Genomic DNA, 15,167 nt, shown 5'->3' on the forward strand with positions numbered 1-15,167 from the left:
TTATGTAAGAGAAACACGTAAACTGTATCTTTATTGTAGATCCGTTAGGTACATAATGAAATATGAAGCAAAGGCAAACGACACTGTTTATGTATTGATGTATTGTTGACTGACATGGTCGTATGATACCGCTTTCATGTGAATTGGTGCAAAATTATATCCACATTTAAAATTGTTGTACATTTCTGATGATGAAGACAATCAGACGTTTCATCATAACCTATTCTAAGAAACACAAAAGTGAGCCTGGACAAAATATTAATCTTATCGTTTATATATGTTTTGAAAAACTACGGGTTCTCTTTTCGACGAAGGGACACCAGTCCAATTTAATTTGTTAAACGTTTCAGAGTATATGCTTACTCCTTCATCAGGTGAAGGAGTAAGCATATACTCCGAAACGTTGTGTTCCTCATCATAAAGAAGTTGACATCCATAAATTCTCATCCTTATGTGTTTCACTTCTAAATGCCTAATGTGCTTGCCGTTGAAAATAACAATATATAACTAAAACTTTGACAGCATGTTGAAGGTACATACAAATAAAACATTTTAATTACTTACATTAAAGCAACAAAATTGTGTTCATTTCAGTCCACGGTCTACAGTGTTCAAGGAATCATCTAGGTCCACCTTTTGTTAGTTATTTTGGCTGGGAAATCGATTTTCCCCTCGGCTACTATTTTGATTTATATTTCAAAATGGCAATAATATTTCACACACGGGATAAAGTGTATGCATTGTAAAGAATGTTTATTCATATTTTGCAAATATTGAGTAGCAAGTTGGATATCTAGATTCACTGTTGTTTTTGTATCTGAGAGAATGAACAGTGAAGGTAGTAATGTTGCAGGTGCCGTTATTTTAACGGTGTGTCTGATCCTGGGAGTTACAGTCAAACGGGTTTCACGTGAAGGAGCGCCTGAAAGTAAGTGATACTGTAACATGATTATCTTACATCACTGTAATATACATGACATCGGTGTGAAATAACTGACAGTGTAAAGTAAATGACAGTGTAATATAACTGACATCGGTTTAAAATAACTGACATCGGTTTAAAATAACTGACATCAGTGTAAAGTAACTGACATTAGTGTAAAGTAACCGACAGTGTATGGTAACTGACATCAGTGTAAAGTAACTGACATCAGTGTAAAGGAACTGACATCAGTGTAAAGGAACTGACATTAGTGTCAAGTAACTGACATCAGTGTAAAGTAACTGACATCAGTGTAAAGTAACTGACATCAGTGTAAAGTAACTGACATTAGTGTAAAGCAACTGGCATCAGTGTAAAATAAATGACAGTATAACGTAACTGACATCAGTGTGAAGTAGCTGACATTATTGTTAAGTAGCTGACATCAGTGTGAAGTAACTGACATTAGTGTTAAGTAACTGACATCAGTGTAAAGTAACTGACAGTATATCGTAACTGACGGTGTAAAGTAACTGACAATCACTGTAAAGTAACTGACATTAGTGTAAAGTAACTGACATCAGTGTAAAGTAACTGACATCAGTGTAAAGTAAATGACCGTGTTAAGTAACTGACATCAGTGTGAAGTAACTGACATCAGCGTAAAGTATCTGACAGTCTACAGTAACTGACATCAGTGTGAAGTAACTGACAGTGTTAAGTAACTGACATCAGTGTAAAGTAACTGATTACAGTGTAAAGTAACTGACATCAATGTAGAGTAACTGACATCAGTGTGAAGTAACTTACATCAGTGCGAAGAAACTGACATGAGTGAGAGTAACAAGCATCAGCGTAAAGTAACTGACATAAGTGTAACGTAACTGACAGTCTACGGTAACTGACATCAGTGTAAAGTAACTGACATCAGTGTAAAGGAACTGACAGTGTATAGTAACTCACAGTGTAAAGTAACTGACATCAGTGTGAAGGAACTGACAGTGTATAGTAACTCACAGTGTAAAGTAACTGACATAAGTGTAAAGTAACTGACATCAGTGTAAAGTAACTGACATCAGTGTGAAGTAGCTGACATCAGTGTAAAGTAACTGACAGTGTGAAGTAACTGACAGTGTAATGAAACTGACAACAGTGTAGAGTAACTGACATCGGTGTTCAGTAAGTAACATGGGTGTAATGTAAGCAACACCAATGTGATGTAAGTTACATCAGTGTACATTAACTGATACCAATGTATAGCTACTGATGCATGTTGGCATATTGAAAGATATATTGCAAGAACTTGTGTCTATGTTGAAACCAGATCATACCCATTTGCAGACACATTCCTTATTACCAAGAATCATACCGCACTCTATGCAGCAGATAGTCTTGATTGTCCTCAACGGTGTATTGAAATTATTCTACTGTCGATGTGGGTTAGATAACCGGTTAGGCAGCTTAGCGTCAAGATCAATGAAAAAAGGAACCTTGGTCCCTGAGAAGACATGTGACATTCAGCAAACAAGTGCAATTATTTTCTCTGCACTCAGATTTCCCACATGCCTATTGCATACAAGAGTTTACTGACAAAGGCATGTTAATAATTGTTGGGTGTAGTTTCTCATATTACATTTATTATGAATTTGGCCGAGAGCGATCTATTGTTTCCATGCCAGATGATCGATAATTCGTGCAAGGTCGCATCGATCGGGGAAGAATGAATTGACACTGCTTATGCAAAATCATTATTTTCCAAATGCACGTAATATCTTACTAACTTTGTTCAGTTGAAAATAGATTATTCCCCGTCTGAATAAACGACCAGTCGCATGGCAACCATATCTGGAACAGTACTTGCTTTTTTGTGTATTTTGTGTGAACACCTGCTACCTTTATTGTCATCAACAACACTATGATAACATTACTCTGTGTTTATGCAGCAATGTTCGTTTCTTTGTTGTTTAACGCCCGTTATCAGCAAGATTCCAGCTGTATGATGGTGGTCGAGTCTGGAACACACGATCCCCTTAGTCGCCTCTTACGGCAAGAATAGGTAGGTAGCTGAAGACCTATTTTACCCGGGATCTTCACGTGTCTGATGCAGCAATGAGCTATTAACACTATGGGAACACTACAATCTTAATGATATCAAACTTGCGACCAATGACACTAGTGACACTATGGAAACTCTACATTCTATAAAGTGTTCTTTTTATAAACACCTCTGACCGTTGACACTATTGAAAAACTACATTCTGCAAAATGTTTCATATGTAAACACTTGTGACCGGTGACATTAATGACACTATGGAAACACTACATTGTACACAATGTCATCTGTATAAACGCCTGTGACAGGTGACATTACTGACACTATGGAAACACTACACTGTACACAATGTCATCTGTATAAACGCCTGTGACAGGTGACATTACTGACACTATGGAAACACTACATTGTACACAATGTCATCTGTATAAACGCCTGTGACTTGTGACATTAATGACACTATGGAAACACTACATTGTACACAATGTCATCTGTATAAACGCCTGTGACAGGTGACATTACTGACACTATGGAAACACTACATTGTACACAATGTCATCTGTATAAACGCCTGTGACAGGTGACATTACTGACACTATGGAAACACTACATTGTACACAATGTCATCTGTATAAACGCCTGTTACAGGTGACATTACTGACACTATGGAAACACTACATTGTACACAATGTCATCTGTATAAACGCCTGTGACCGGTGACATTACTGACACTATGGAAACACTACATTGTACACAATGTCATCTGTATAAACGCCTGTGACCGGTGACATTACTGACACTATGGAAACACTACTTTCTCTACAACATCATGTGTGTGACCACTGTTCGACTAGTGGTGCATATACGTTTCAGTTACACAGTACTGACAATAGAAACTAAACATTTCAAACAGATGAACAATGACAATATCAGAACTCCTTAGAGACTTTTAATATATACTATTATCGTGTTAATATACACGGGTGGCCCAGTCATCTAAGGCGCCGTGATTCGCTGTGCCGAGTTGCGTCCCTTGGAACGCCAGAAACCTATGATTGTGGGTTCGAATCCTGTTTCGCCCCGATTATGTTTCTAGGTTTGTCAGCAGCATACCCGTGTTCGTGGGTTTCACTGAAGTGGTAAACGTCTGAGACCTGCATCACTTCGGGCTTTCCTCCCACACTAAGCTGACACGTCGTTATATAACTGGAATGCTGTTAAAAGTGGCCTTAAACCCAACTCACTCACTCACGTTAATATACACTATTATACCAATAATTAAACTACCATCTCTAGCTAACTCAGATTACAAACGTCAGTGGGATAGAACTAAGTAATCTAAATAATCTACAAAGGCTAAGAATGACTTGCTGGTCAACTCAACTTGAGATGTATTCGCAGGGGCAGGTGGTGACTTCGGAACCAATTTCTATCAGAAGAGGAATAGTTCAGGGCGATTCTTTCAGTCCTTTGCTGTTCTGTTTGTCATTAAATCCTTTAAGCTTATCACTTAGTAAAGAGGAAGGTTATCATCTTGGACCTCCTCAGCACAGATCCCCAACACCCCTTACTTACCTCATTTGCATGGATGACCTTGAACTTATTGCCAATGGAGGATCCACACTCAGAAAACAGATTCTCCTTGTCAAGTCCTTTTCTAATGATATTGGCATGTCCTTTGGACTCGACAAATGCAATATCTTCATCTGAAACGTAGCAAGGTAGAAGAGGGAGGATCAGTCAGTTTACTTGGAGGAATTATTGACCATCTCGTGGAAGGTCAGGCCTATGCCCATATCAAGGAAAAACTTCGGGCAGAGTACAAGTGTAGACTTAAGAAAATCTGGAGTTCAGAGCTCAACGCTTGCAACAAAGTAAAAGCCACAAATACTTATGCTTTTGGTGTTGTTGATTGGATGAAACAAGAAATTCAGGGTATTGACACCCTCACACGAGGAATGATGTCAGACAATAGATCCCACCACCCTCGCTCTTCCCTCAATCGCTTATATTTACCAATTATGATAGGAGGACGAGGCTTGAATAATGTGGAGGCTCTTCATGATAGAATTGATTTGTTCACTTTTGCACACTCATGATGAAATTAAGACATTCCACAGATTTCTAAAACGAGCCAAGCATGTCGGACATAATCCCTATGCCAGTGTTGATTTTGTTGAGGGTTCTGTACTGCTTGACTGCTTGTCAACCAAGCGAAGTGCCAAATAGGCCCAGACTCAGTTTTTCAAGAAGAGGCTTTTTGAACAACCACTGCATCGAGTTTATGTGCAGTGTGTTGAGAACATAAGCAATCCTGCAGAGTCCCTCGCTTGGATGAAGTCGTCTGGCCTGAATAGTGAAACAGAAGGCATTCTGTTCACTGCTCAGGACCAGTCACTTTCCACTCGAAACCGTCAATGTGTGATCAAAATCAAAATGTAAATATGAAATGTAAGATTATGTAATAAATTTAATGAGACTGACCAACACATTGTCAGTGGATGCCCAGCTTTAGAACAAACACTATATCTTAAGCGACATGAGGGAGTGGCTCGATCATGTTATTACCATCTTCGCCATTCTTGTGGTCTTGACACATCCATGGTCCATCCATGGTTCGACCCAGAATATGTAGAGGGCGTCATGGAAAATGATAAATACAAAATTCTTTGGAACAGGCCCTTATACAGCCTCATTCGTATCCAGCCCAACAAACCTGATCGTGTCCTGTTTGATAAATCCAAAGAAATCATTTATATTATTGATTTTTCTGTCCCTTTTGACACAAATGTGATAGACAAGGTTCAGGAAAAACATGGCAAATATACAGATCCTGCTTTCGAAATGTCACGCTTGCATCCCAAGTGCCAAGTTGTCCGACTCCCCATTGTTCTAAGTGCCTTCTTGGTACTTCCCAATCTGTTGACTGAGATTGGGAGAGTACCTGGGTTTGCAGGAAATACTGCCCTTCTGACAATCTGGGTAATGCAGAAGGCATTGGGGAGTCTTCACATTCTCCGAAAAGTTCTGGGTGGGTTTGACCAGGCAGCGCTTCCCAGGAGAAGTCCCATTTGCCGTCTGGGCTGCGTGTAGAGGTGGCAAGGGGCCTGAGCTGATGATGAGCCTTACCAGCCTGACTGTGCCTGACTGATCAACCAAGCTCTTGCTGAATTGTTTATTTTTAATCTGTACATAACAATGATAGAAATAATTGTCCTCGGTGAGGAGAACGTTGCGTTCGAGATTATTGCATTTATACAGTGACGTGCATGCACGCGTGTATGTGTATATATGTGTGTGGCTGCTTTTTGTTAATGCCGATTTCATAGTGCTGGCCCACTGAGATACCATGCCACTGTTTAATATGTATAATCTAAAGAAACACATCATACTGACTCCGAGCCGACCAATTCTAATGATAATGATAACGACGACGACGATGACGACGATGCTGCTACTGCTGACGAGAATGACGACTGCCCTCATGCATTTACAATTAATTTTGAACTTTGCATACACGTTTCCAGCGCATCCCAAGGTTACGCTGCTACAAGACTTCAAGGCGAAAATAAAAGGTACATTTTCAAACTCCATATGCTTGATAAACGTAGGGTTATACACTTGGCAGAGAGGTTTTCGACAAAACAGGTTTACTGTTATTGCGAGCTGCAGCGTTTATTGACAAGTGATAATTCCTATGACCATGTCTTCAATATAAATCACCGAGAAAAAAACCCCGAGAGTGCTTACAAATACAACGAAATGATTTTTATTCGGATCCGGACCTGTTTCGTCCCTGCTCAATTTTACGATGGGCCTCACGCCATAACAATGTTTCTATAATCCGGACCTTAAGTTTCCTGACGATTTGACTGTGAAAGGAGGTGAAACGAGGCTGCCCTGTTTTCCTACATTACAGACAAATTAACTGAAAATGAACACGTATATTGTCTTTATCAGTCAAACAATTTGTGTGTAGTGTATGTTTAAATGTGTTGCTCTAGAATTGGTATCTAGAGTGAGTGAGTGAGTGAGTTAAAAATTAACGTCACATCGACAATATTACAGCCATAACGTGGTATGTAGATCATTGATGATGCATACATTGTGCTTGCATCAGAATGAAACGTTAATTTAGATATCAGGTTCGTGAGTTATCGATGCACTTTACGCAATTCTTTTATAAGAATTAAAGTCAATTCTGTTTTGTTAATTGTGTCCTAAAACTGATTATTAAATATTGTATTAATTAGTTTCATTACTGATGGCCTAACTGCCTGACTAGCAATTGCCTGGTGTACAATATAGCCAAACGCCTGATCGTTACTATTCCTAATTAGAGCCTTGACAAGTGTTTGGAGTGGCAGCTGCAACCAGTAGAGTAGACACCCGGTGTCGTTTTCATTGATCCATTTCATGGCTTGTTTGCCTTTTACGGCCAATGGACTCTGTTTCGACGAATAATTGAGATTGGTTGTTCACCGTTGTTTACCTTTGGTATGTGTTGTGTTGTACAAGTAACGTACATAGAAGTTGTGTATGGGGCATCTATGGTGTCTTGTCGATTGTGGCATGCAATATAAAAAGTATTGAAGATTCCTAGTTACAGTTTTGCCTTTCAGAATATGTCACATATTTAGGTAACGAAGAGAGGATTAAGGACACATATAGTGTCTTTGGTGTCATACTCAATGCGCTTAATCGATAAACCCCAGTGACATGTTGATGTCAACAGTGTGTCATCATTCAACATAGATCATTAACACATCAAGGAAACGTGTGCTTTATTAGATATTGTTGAGTTTACATTAAATGTCACAGTCATACTAATGTCATTGAAAAAGCTATCTGAAACTAAATCCGATAACATCCAAAGTCAGGTATTCAAGTGCTTTCGTCCATAATTGTAAAACATAATGCAACATTTTTCTGATTTATTCAGCTATTCAAACTGCTGGGTTATGGAAACCCAACCCGCCTCTGAAGTCCTGCAGCGAGACACCAGGATGTAAGTTAATCATCTCTACTTTTCTGTTGCTGCTGTGTTCCACGTATTCTCTTGCTGTTCAAAATTCATCTTGTCAACATGCCATTTTTTTATGTGGATACATCGTTTTGTTGACGCAACTTGGTTGCTTCGCTCGAATCATTATCGTACTAGCGTCTGATACAGGCACTCCGATTGTCTTGAACTTTGGAAACGCCTTCGGGGTGATTCCAGGAGTTCGAGTTATTTAGTTATGGCTGTACTTTCGCATGGCAGGAATACTGCTGCGCGGCTTCATTCTACCAAGAAACGCTCACTTTATGTCTGCAGTTTTAGCGTCATGTATAGTGTTTTCGTTTTGTGTGGCGGGTGTAACCAGTTGGCAGAAGAAGCCTCCTCTTTTAGCTAACACCTGGTGTCATTACTGTCTGTGTGTGATCCATTCATAATATTCCACCACTATTTTGCTTTTTACGCCCAATGCAATGTGTTCTGGCAGATAACCGAGACTATATATTATCTGGCCTTGGCGTTAATCACTCGGATCTTGCGTCCCTCTAAATTAAGTTCAAACAATGTTTCCCATTTTATTTTTTCTCGTATTGCAGCCACTCCATGCTACGACACAAAGTGCAGCAAGAGGACTGCTCAGGGATTTGAGGGAAGATTACAAAGTGTCATGCAGCTTACAGAAACTGTCAATACAACTCTGAGGGATCACATCATGGAGGTGATGAAAGTCCGGCATTCTGGCACGCGGGTTCTTATCGTAACAGGCGCGTCGTCCGATCACTTCCTTGAATCGCAGGGCTTGATTCAGAGCCTTCACCAGAACGTGTTCCCTGAGCTGGATAACTACACCTTTGTTTACTACGATCTTGGGCTGGATTCAAAGCAGAGAGAACAGGTAAATAAGTAAATTTATCTTACTTAACACATGTCGGATTCTAATTGTCGGAGACCAATTATACTTTTTTTCAATGTATCTCGCTAAAATGTAAGGTATATTTCTTACGTCCCCCTCTCGTATTGCCGAACTGTTGGCATAACATTTGCAACATATCAATCGCAATTTAGTATCACGAATAAATGATGCAAGACGCCATTCCCCGCATATTCACGTTGTATCCGAATATAAGAGATCTAAGCGTAATAACCCGAAATTTGTATTCAATCATCTGCCATTAGATGAATGTGAAGTGAACCTGAATCACGTAATCAAGAAAAAGTAGTGTTCAACAGTGAAACCAATTAGGTCAGTCAGGTAATAGTTGCTCACATAAGTTGACCTTCAGTGAACCTTGATGAAGTAATCAAGTAAAAGTAGTGGTCAACAGTGACATCAATAAGGCCAGTCAGGTAACAGTTGCTTATATAAGTGATAAGTTATACATTTAAGATAACTTTTCCTGGTTACCGTGACTCTAAGAATACATCAACGATATATCGACGTGAATGAGTTCGAAATGAGATATTTTTGCTGTAGACATTGGGACAACCAGATATCCATATAAGACAGGTCTTGCAACAAACACAATAGCGAAAGCAACGATAATAACGACTCATTCATGGTCATATTTCAGTTGAAGAAACATTGCCGGTGCGAGGTACGACGGTATCCTGTGGAGAAAATGCCACACATGCACCAAAAACTAAGATGTTACACGTGGAAACCATTCATTATTGAGGTAACATTTTTTATGGTTAAATCCGTACTAAGATTAACTGTATCTAGTCAGTGACGCCGATAATGAGTAAGTAAGTAGGTTTGACGCATCTTTGAACAGTATTCCAGTTTAATGTGGGAGGTAAGCCCGAAATAAATGCAGGTCTCAGACGTTTTCCACTTTGGTGAAACCAACGAGCACGGGTAATGGAAACATGGAAACAAGATCGGGGCGAACCGGTTTTGTGATGTATAACATGATATACTTTGTATTATATTACTTTCAGGCAAACATTCGCTCCACGGACATTTTGATTTGGGCTGATGCATCCGTAAGATTCCAAAAGTCAGCAATTGGACCACTCATCAAAGAAGCCAACACGAAAGGCGCCATCATGCCAGTGTACCCTCCACAATATGCAATCTCGGATCACGTACAAAAAATAACATTTGATTATTTCAGTGAACAGACATGTCATTTTGCTCAGGTGGGCGAGATGGCAGCGACTTTTCTAGTTTTTAAGAATGAGCGTTTCATCAGAGAGGCGATACTTAAGCCCTGGATCGCATGTGCATTGGATTCCAGATGCATGTGCCCTTCCGACCCAGAGAAGCTTATAGTGTGTTATACACACGTCAGAAAATATAACAAATGTCACAGGTTTGACCAAGCAGCTCTGAATGTACTTCTAGCCAAATTGTTCTGGGGCAATGAGCAATCATTTACTCTGTCTAGAAAATACATTAACATACAGAAAGAGGATAAAGTACACTATTTTGATCACTTAGGAATATGATGTTCAATGAAATGCCCCTGCACTTGTTAAGTTTTAAGTTTTTTTTCTGAAATTGTGCCTAGAGGGAGTGAGTGAGTTTATGCTTTACGTCACATCGGCAATAATTCAGCCATATCGTGACGAATGCCTAAAGCAGTAATGGTAAAAGTAAAAGTAACAACCTGATGACATTGGTCACACTGGGATTTAATTAGGAGGTTATTGTAAACAATCACATATGGATAGCCTTGACGTTATACAGGTAAAGTGAAATGTGGTTAACGTTGCGCTTAAGATTATTGCATTTATGTTGCGACGTGCATGCACATATGCGTGTGTGTGTGTGTGTGTGTGTGTGTGGGGGGGGGGGGGGGGGGGGGGGGGGGGTGTCTTTTGCTATGGCGCGGCTAGGGGAAAGAATATCGAATCTTCTGTTCTCCTGGCAGATGCTCTATCCACCTCACCACAGAGGTGGTTCAGATCTAATATATAGATTCGATACTCGTTAAAGGAGGAAGTTGGTTGCTCCTTTGCACAGATATTCCCGCTAATGTTTACACATAGCCAGTAATGAACATGAACTCTAATTAAACCTTTTGTCTTTCTAAGTCAAGCTTATTGGATGTTATATTATATTGAAGTCGTTAGACGACGTTTGGAGTTTTAATGAGTTCTATGATTGAAAACTGCATCTGCCTCACAAACTGACGGAAATAGCAAACACCACCAACGTTTAGACCTGGAAAACATTACTTTTTCCTTCGTAAACTCCCGGTTGATGTCAATCATACTTACATAAACTTGTAACAGATTGGTTTTCTTCTGATTGGGTGAACAAGTGGGTGAATATGTTTTTTACGCCGCTTTTAGCAATATACCATCAAAGTCACGGCGGGGGACCACTAGGCTTCCCCACCGCCCCAATTTTCCTCTGAAACATTACTAACCGGTTAAAAGGTCCAACTGCACACCACACACAACATGTCAAGGAAAGACGTGGTGACTGGTGTGTTAATTCATAAATGAAATCCAAACCATTCACATAAATTCAAACTTCTATGTTATCTTGTTTCTCACACCACATCATATTCAACAGAGCACCACAGAGCTGTGTTAAATGCTTCGGCTACAACCAAGCCGTTGTGACTGCGTGAAAATGAAGGTCATACTGATGTTCTTTTGTAGATATATAATGTACGGGACTGGTGATCCGCAACAATCTGGCAGATGCACACCAGAGATGCAAACATATATTGAGGACTGTTGCAATGTAATTCTTCCAATGGTGTTATGGTGAGCTCCGCCAGATACATTATGAGGCAACATACAGACACTATCCCTTCAGTAGACATATTTATACATGGATAGTTCTTTTGTACTCTGTTTTAATACCTTTTCAGTATTTGGTACGTGGTATCTAGTACACAATTTCGCCTGGTTAAATACTTGACTGTAGACATATTGCCTTCCACTACACACACGTATGGATATATGAAATGCTTATTTAGCTTGACACTGAAATATTTGTGAGGGTAGACCATTCTTTTGATGTGTTTTGACAACAAAATATATACAACCCATAAACAATAAGGGAAATAAAGAGTTGAATGTAGTTATCGTTGAGTTGTATTTTTACATACCATGTAATTTCTCGACTGTGGGACAAGTACCGTCAAACGGGTGGGGTTGCAATGAGACCTGGGTGTGGCAGGCCCAACGAAACGACACAAAGACAAGATCGTCTGAGTACATTAATTCCACTACGAAGTAAATTCAAATCTGCTCCTGTTATCAGTAGAAGGCACATTTCAATATCTAACGTAATGCAGTCCGTTTTAATGCAAGGCGTCCTATGACGGATGTGACGCAATGGGCAGTTGCAGAGATTGGCTGTAGCAAATATATAATATATGGACACTGGCTTATATTTAGATAGTATGTTAACCATAAGGGTTTATTTTAGAAAACACAATACTCACAGTCAAAAAATGTCTGTGTTTGCCATTTTTCTGAAAATTTGCCTTTTCACCTCACCTTACTGTTTTCTTTCTTTACATGACCCTTATTTGAGTGATCACTAATATGATATCCCGTGAGTTATGAGGGCTTTGGATTTGACGCCAATTTTACCTACATGTCGGTCATACTACCATCAAGACAGGACACCGGATGTACTCTTCAGAGAGCTCACCTATTTCCGGAATGGAACGTGTGTCTTCAGTGTGAGTAACCCGCTAGGCTTACCAAACCACCCTCACATGATGTAGACACCACCTGCGTATTATTGTGTAACCTCGACATGAATTGTCTTCTGTGTGCATCGTGTTTTCCTTGCGATGTACCTACCACAGTAAATGTATTTAGACAAGGCTCATTGTGACGGCATACCTTCACCTGACCTGACCTGACCTGACCTGACCTGACCTGACCTGACCTGACCTGACCTCACCTGACCTCACCTCACCACAGCCCCTCAACCCTTGACAGTCCATTGGTGCAACAATCAGCAAACAACTAGACACAGACCTACACAACAAAAGATCAACCTCAAAATAGTGAGTGTAGTCTCACTCGAAGGCTAGGGTTAGATTCCCCACATGGGTACAATGTGTGAAGCCCATTTCTGATCGATGTCCCCTGCCGTGATATTGCTGTAATATTGCTAAAAGCAGCGGAAAACCACACTTACTCACTCATTCCAGTACATTGATTGGTCATATTGTGAATTTTTAGGGGCGGTGGCGTAGCCTGGTGGCTAAAGCGTCTTCGTCACGCCGAAGACCCGGTTTCGATTTCATACATCAGTACACTGTGTAAACCTCATTTCTGGTGTCCCCCACCGTGATATTGCGGGAATATTACTGAAAGCGACGTAAAACTCACTCACTCACTTTTGTGAATCTTGGCCACTGAAATATGAATTGTCAATGCCAGAGAACAACCAGTCTAGGTTATCCGCCGAAACAGATAAAAAATTGGCGCAAAGGACAAAATATCTGTTAAAATTATATGAATGGACCACTGAAATTCATTAACACAGACATGTGCCAGTTATATTTGGAATGAACTGCGTGTGAAACGCATTATTACAGCTTAAACGAAAATTATGAAAGTAATATATCTAAGTGTGAAGGTTATTGTCAAAGTGGAACAATGAAAGTACAAACCAAATATTCTTGCCTCCTATTTTTTTTATTGTCAATGAATCATGTAACTTGCTTCAATTTGCCTTCTGCATTGACAGTTAGTCTATTCTGTGCAACGATATTCAAAGACTACACACGAAGCCCACTATTGCTAATGGTAGCAGACGGTATATGTCGTATAACCTCTGCACTAAGCTGGTATACAAACTGAATGTGTTATGAGAATGTAGGATTTTCAGGAGTATTGTGCTCCTGTCTACGTTTTCAAAGATGTTAATTGGCTAGTTCGAACACAACATTAGATATCAAGTTCAACCTGCAGCAGGGAAAGACATTTGAAATGAATAAGAAATATTTGCATTATATTAGGTCGGGATTATCATCAGCTATTGGTAGGGAAGGGATATATAGTATACCCCATTACCTCTACAGTGAGTGAGTGAGTATGGTTTTACGCCGCTTTTAGCTATATTCCAGCAATATCATGGCAGGCGAACACCACACATGGGCTTCACACATTGTACCCAGGTGGGGAATCGAACCCAGGTCTTCGGTGTGACGAGCGAACGCTTTAACCTATAGACTACCTCACCGCCCCACCCGTACCTCTACAGTGCGGGTATAGTAACGCTGTATGCGAGAAGCGCATGTCTGGTTATTTGGTTACAACAGTCATGTCATCTTGACACCGCACGTATTGTTTGCACTTCTTGTGTTCGCGTCTACGTTTTTGTAAGCCCGATTCTCAACTATTTCTGTTTTTTTGTTGGCTTGAATGGTTTTGATTGCATTTTTTTACTTTGCATAGCTGCCTTTATTGTGAAGTCGTTTTGTCACATGCTCAAGCAATGTAACTCTACCTTCACGAGGGGGTCCGTATTGAAATGTAGATAAAGGGAACAGAGTTGCTATAAGTGTAATAAGTGTCTTTCTGGAATATAGAGTTCTGTATTCATCACACGATCACAGGATGGTAAATACATGTATAGCATGGCGCCACACAATGGTACTCCTTTCATTCGACGATTGCCTGTTGACGAACCAGACAATCAAGTTGTCAATGATCCGGAAAAGCCAGTGACACGTTAAAATATCCACTGACTCCTTTGAAAGCGATGAAAAAGATATGTTAATTCAGAATTTCGTCTGCTGTGAACACATGCAGAGATGTTGCTGCTTTTTAGGTAGTATAAACTTTATCTATCTATCATCGTCAGTTTGTTCCTATCCCATTAGCCTCATCAATCAAATACTAGTATCCAATGATATTTCCAATCACGTTGTCGCCCATAGAGACTACAGCAGGTTTGTGACAAGTCAAATCTGGACTGATGACCTTGTAAAAGAATATAGGAAACCCGGAACGGATATCAATTTTTAATCATTAAATTTCCGTTGTGTTCATTGAAATTCCTGCAATCTGATCAGCTGAGTTGGTCACGTGATGTTGCATTAATTTTCCAATGAATGAAAAAAAAATAAGCCACGCCCACCGAGGCGCACTACTTTTATTACTGCGGAATGTCGGGGAATCCCAATATTACAGTCGAGGGAATTCCCTTTCTGCTCACGTGTATCGTCATGCACAGGACATTCAGCGACTTTCATGCATATTCA

General features: G+C 39.9%; 1 protein-coding gene across 1 annotated transcript; it reads left to right on the top strand.

Annotated features, from left to right (window-relative positions):
• The first annotated feature begins 916 nt into the window (after positions 1–916).
• Positions 917–10,562, top strand: LOC139458413 (uncharacterized). Its single transcript, XM_071239836.1, has 5 exons — positions 917–928; positions 7,918–7,983; positions 8,571–8,869; positions 9,546–9,650; positions 9,916–10,562. The coding sequence occupies exons 3-5, from the start codon at positions 8,642–8,644 to the stop codon at positions 10,423–10,425; spliced, it is 843 nt and encodes a 280-aa protein (XP_071095937.1). The 5' UTR covers positions 917–928; positions 7,918–7,983; positions 8,571–8,641; the 3' UTR covers positions 10,426–10,562.
• The last annotated feature ends 4,605 nt before the right edge of the window (positions 10,563–15,167 follow it).

Source organism: Haliotis cracherodii, unplaced genomic scaffold (genome assembly GCF_022045235.1).
Source record: "Haliotis cracherodii isolate W230 unplaced genomic scaffold, xgHalCrac1.p SCAF_12, whole genome shotgun sequence".
Classification (NCBI taxonomy): domain Eukaryota; kingdom Metazoa; phylum Mollusca; class Gastropoda; order Lepetellida; family Haliotidae; genus Haliotis; species Haliotis cracherodii.

Bases quoted from the DNA above. Each gene is read 5' to 3' on its own strand.
- LOC139458413 (XM_071239836.1), top strand. From the start codon at position 8,642: ATGCAGCTTACAGAAACTGTCAATACAACTCTGAGGGATCACATCATG. The intron at 8,870-9,545 runs GTAAATAAGTAA...GTCATATTTCAG, and splicing joins ATTCAAAGCAGAGAGAACAG to TTGAAGAAACATTGCCGGTG. The intron at 9,651-9,915 runs GTAACATTTTTT...TATTACTTTCAG, and splicing joins GGAAACCATTCATTATTGAG to GCAAACATTCGCTCCACGGA.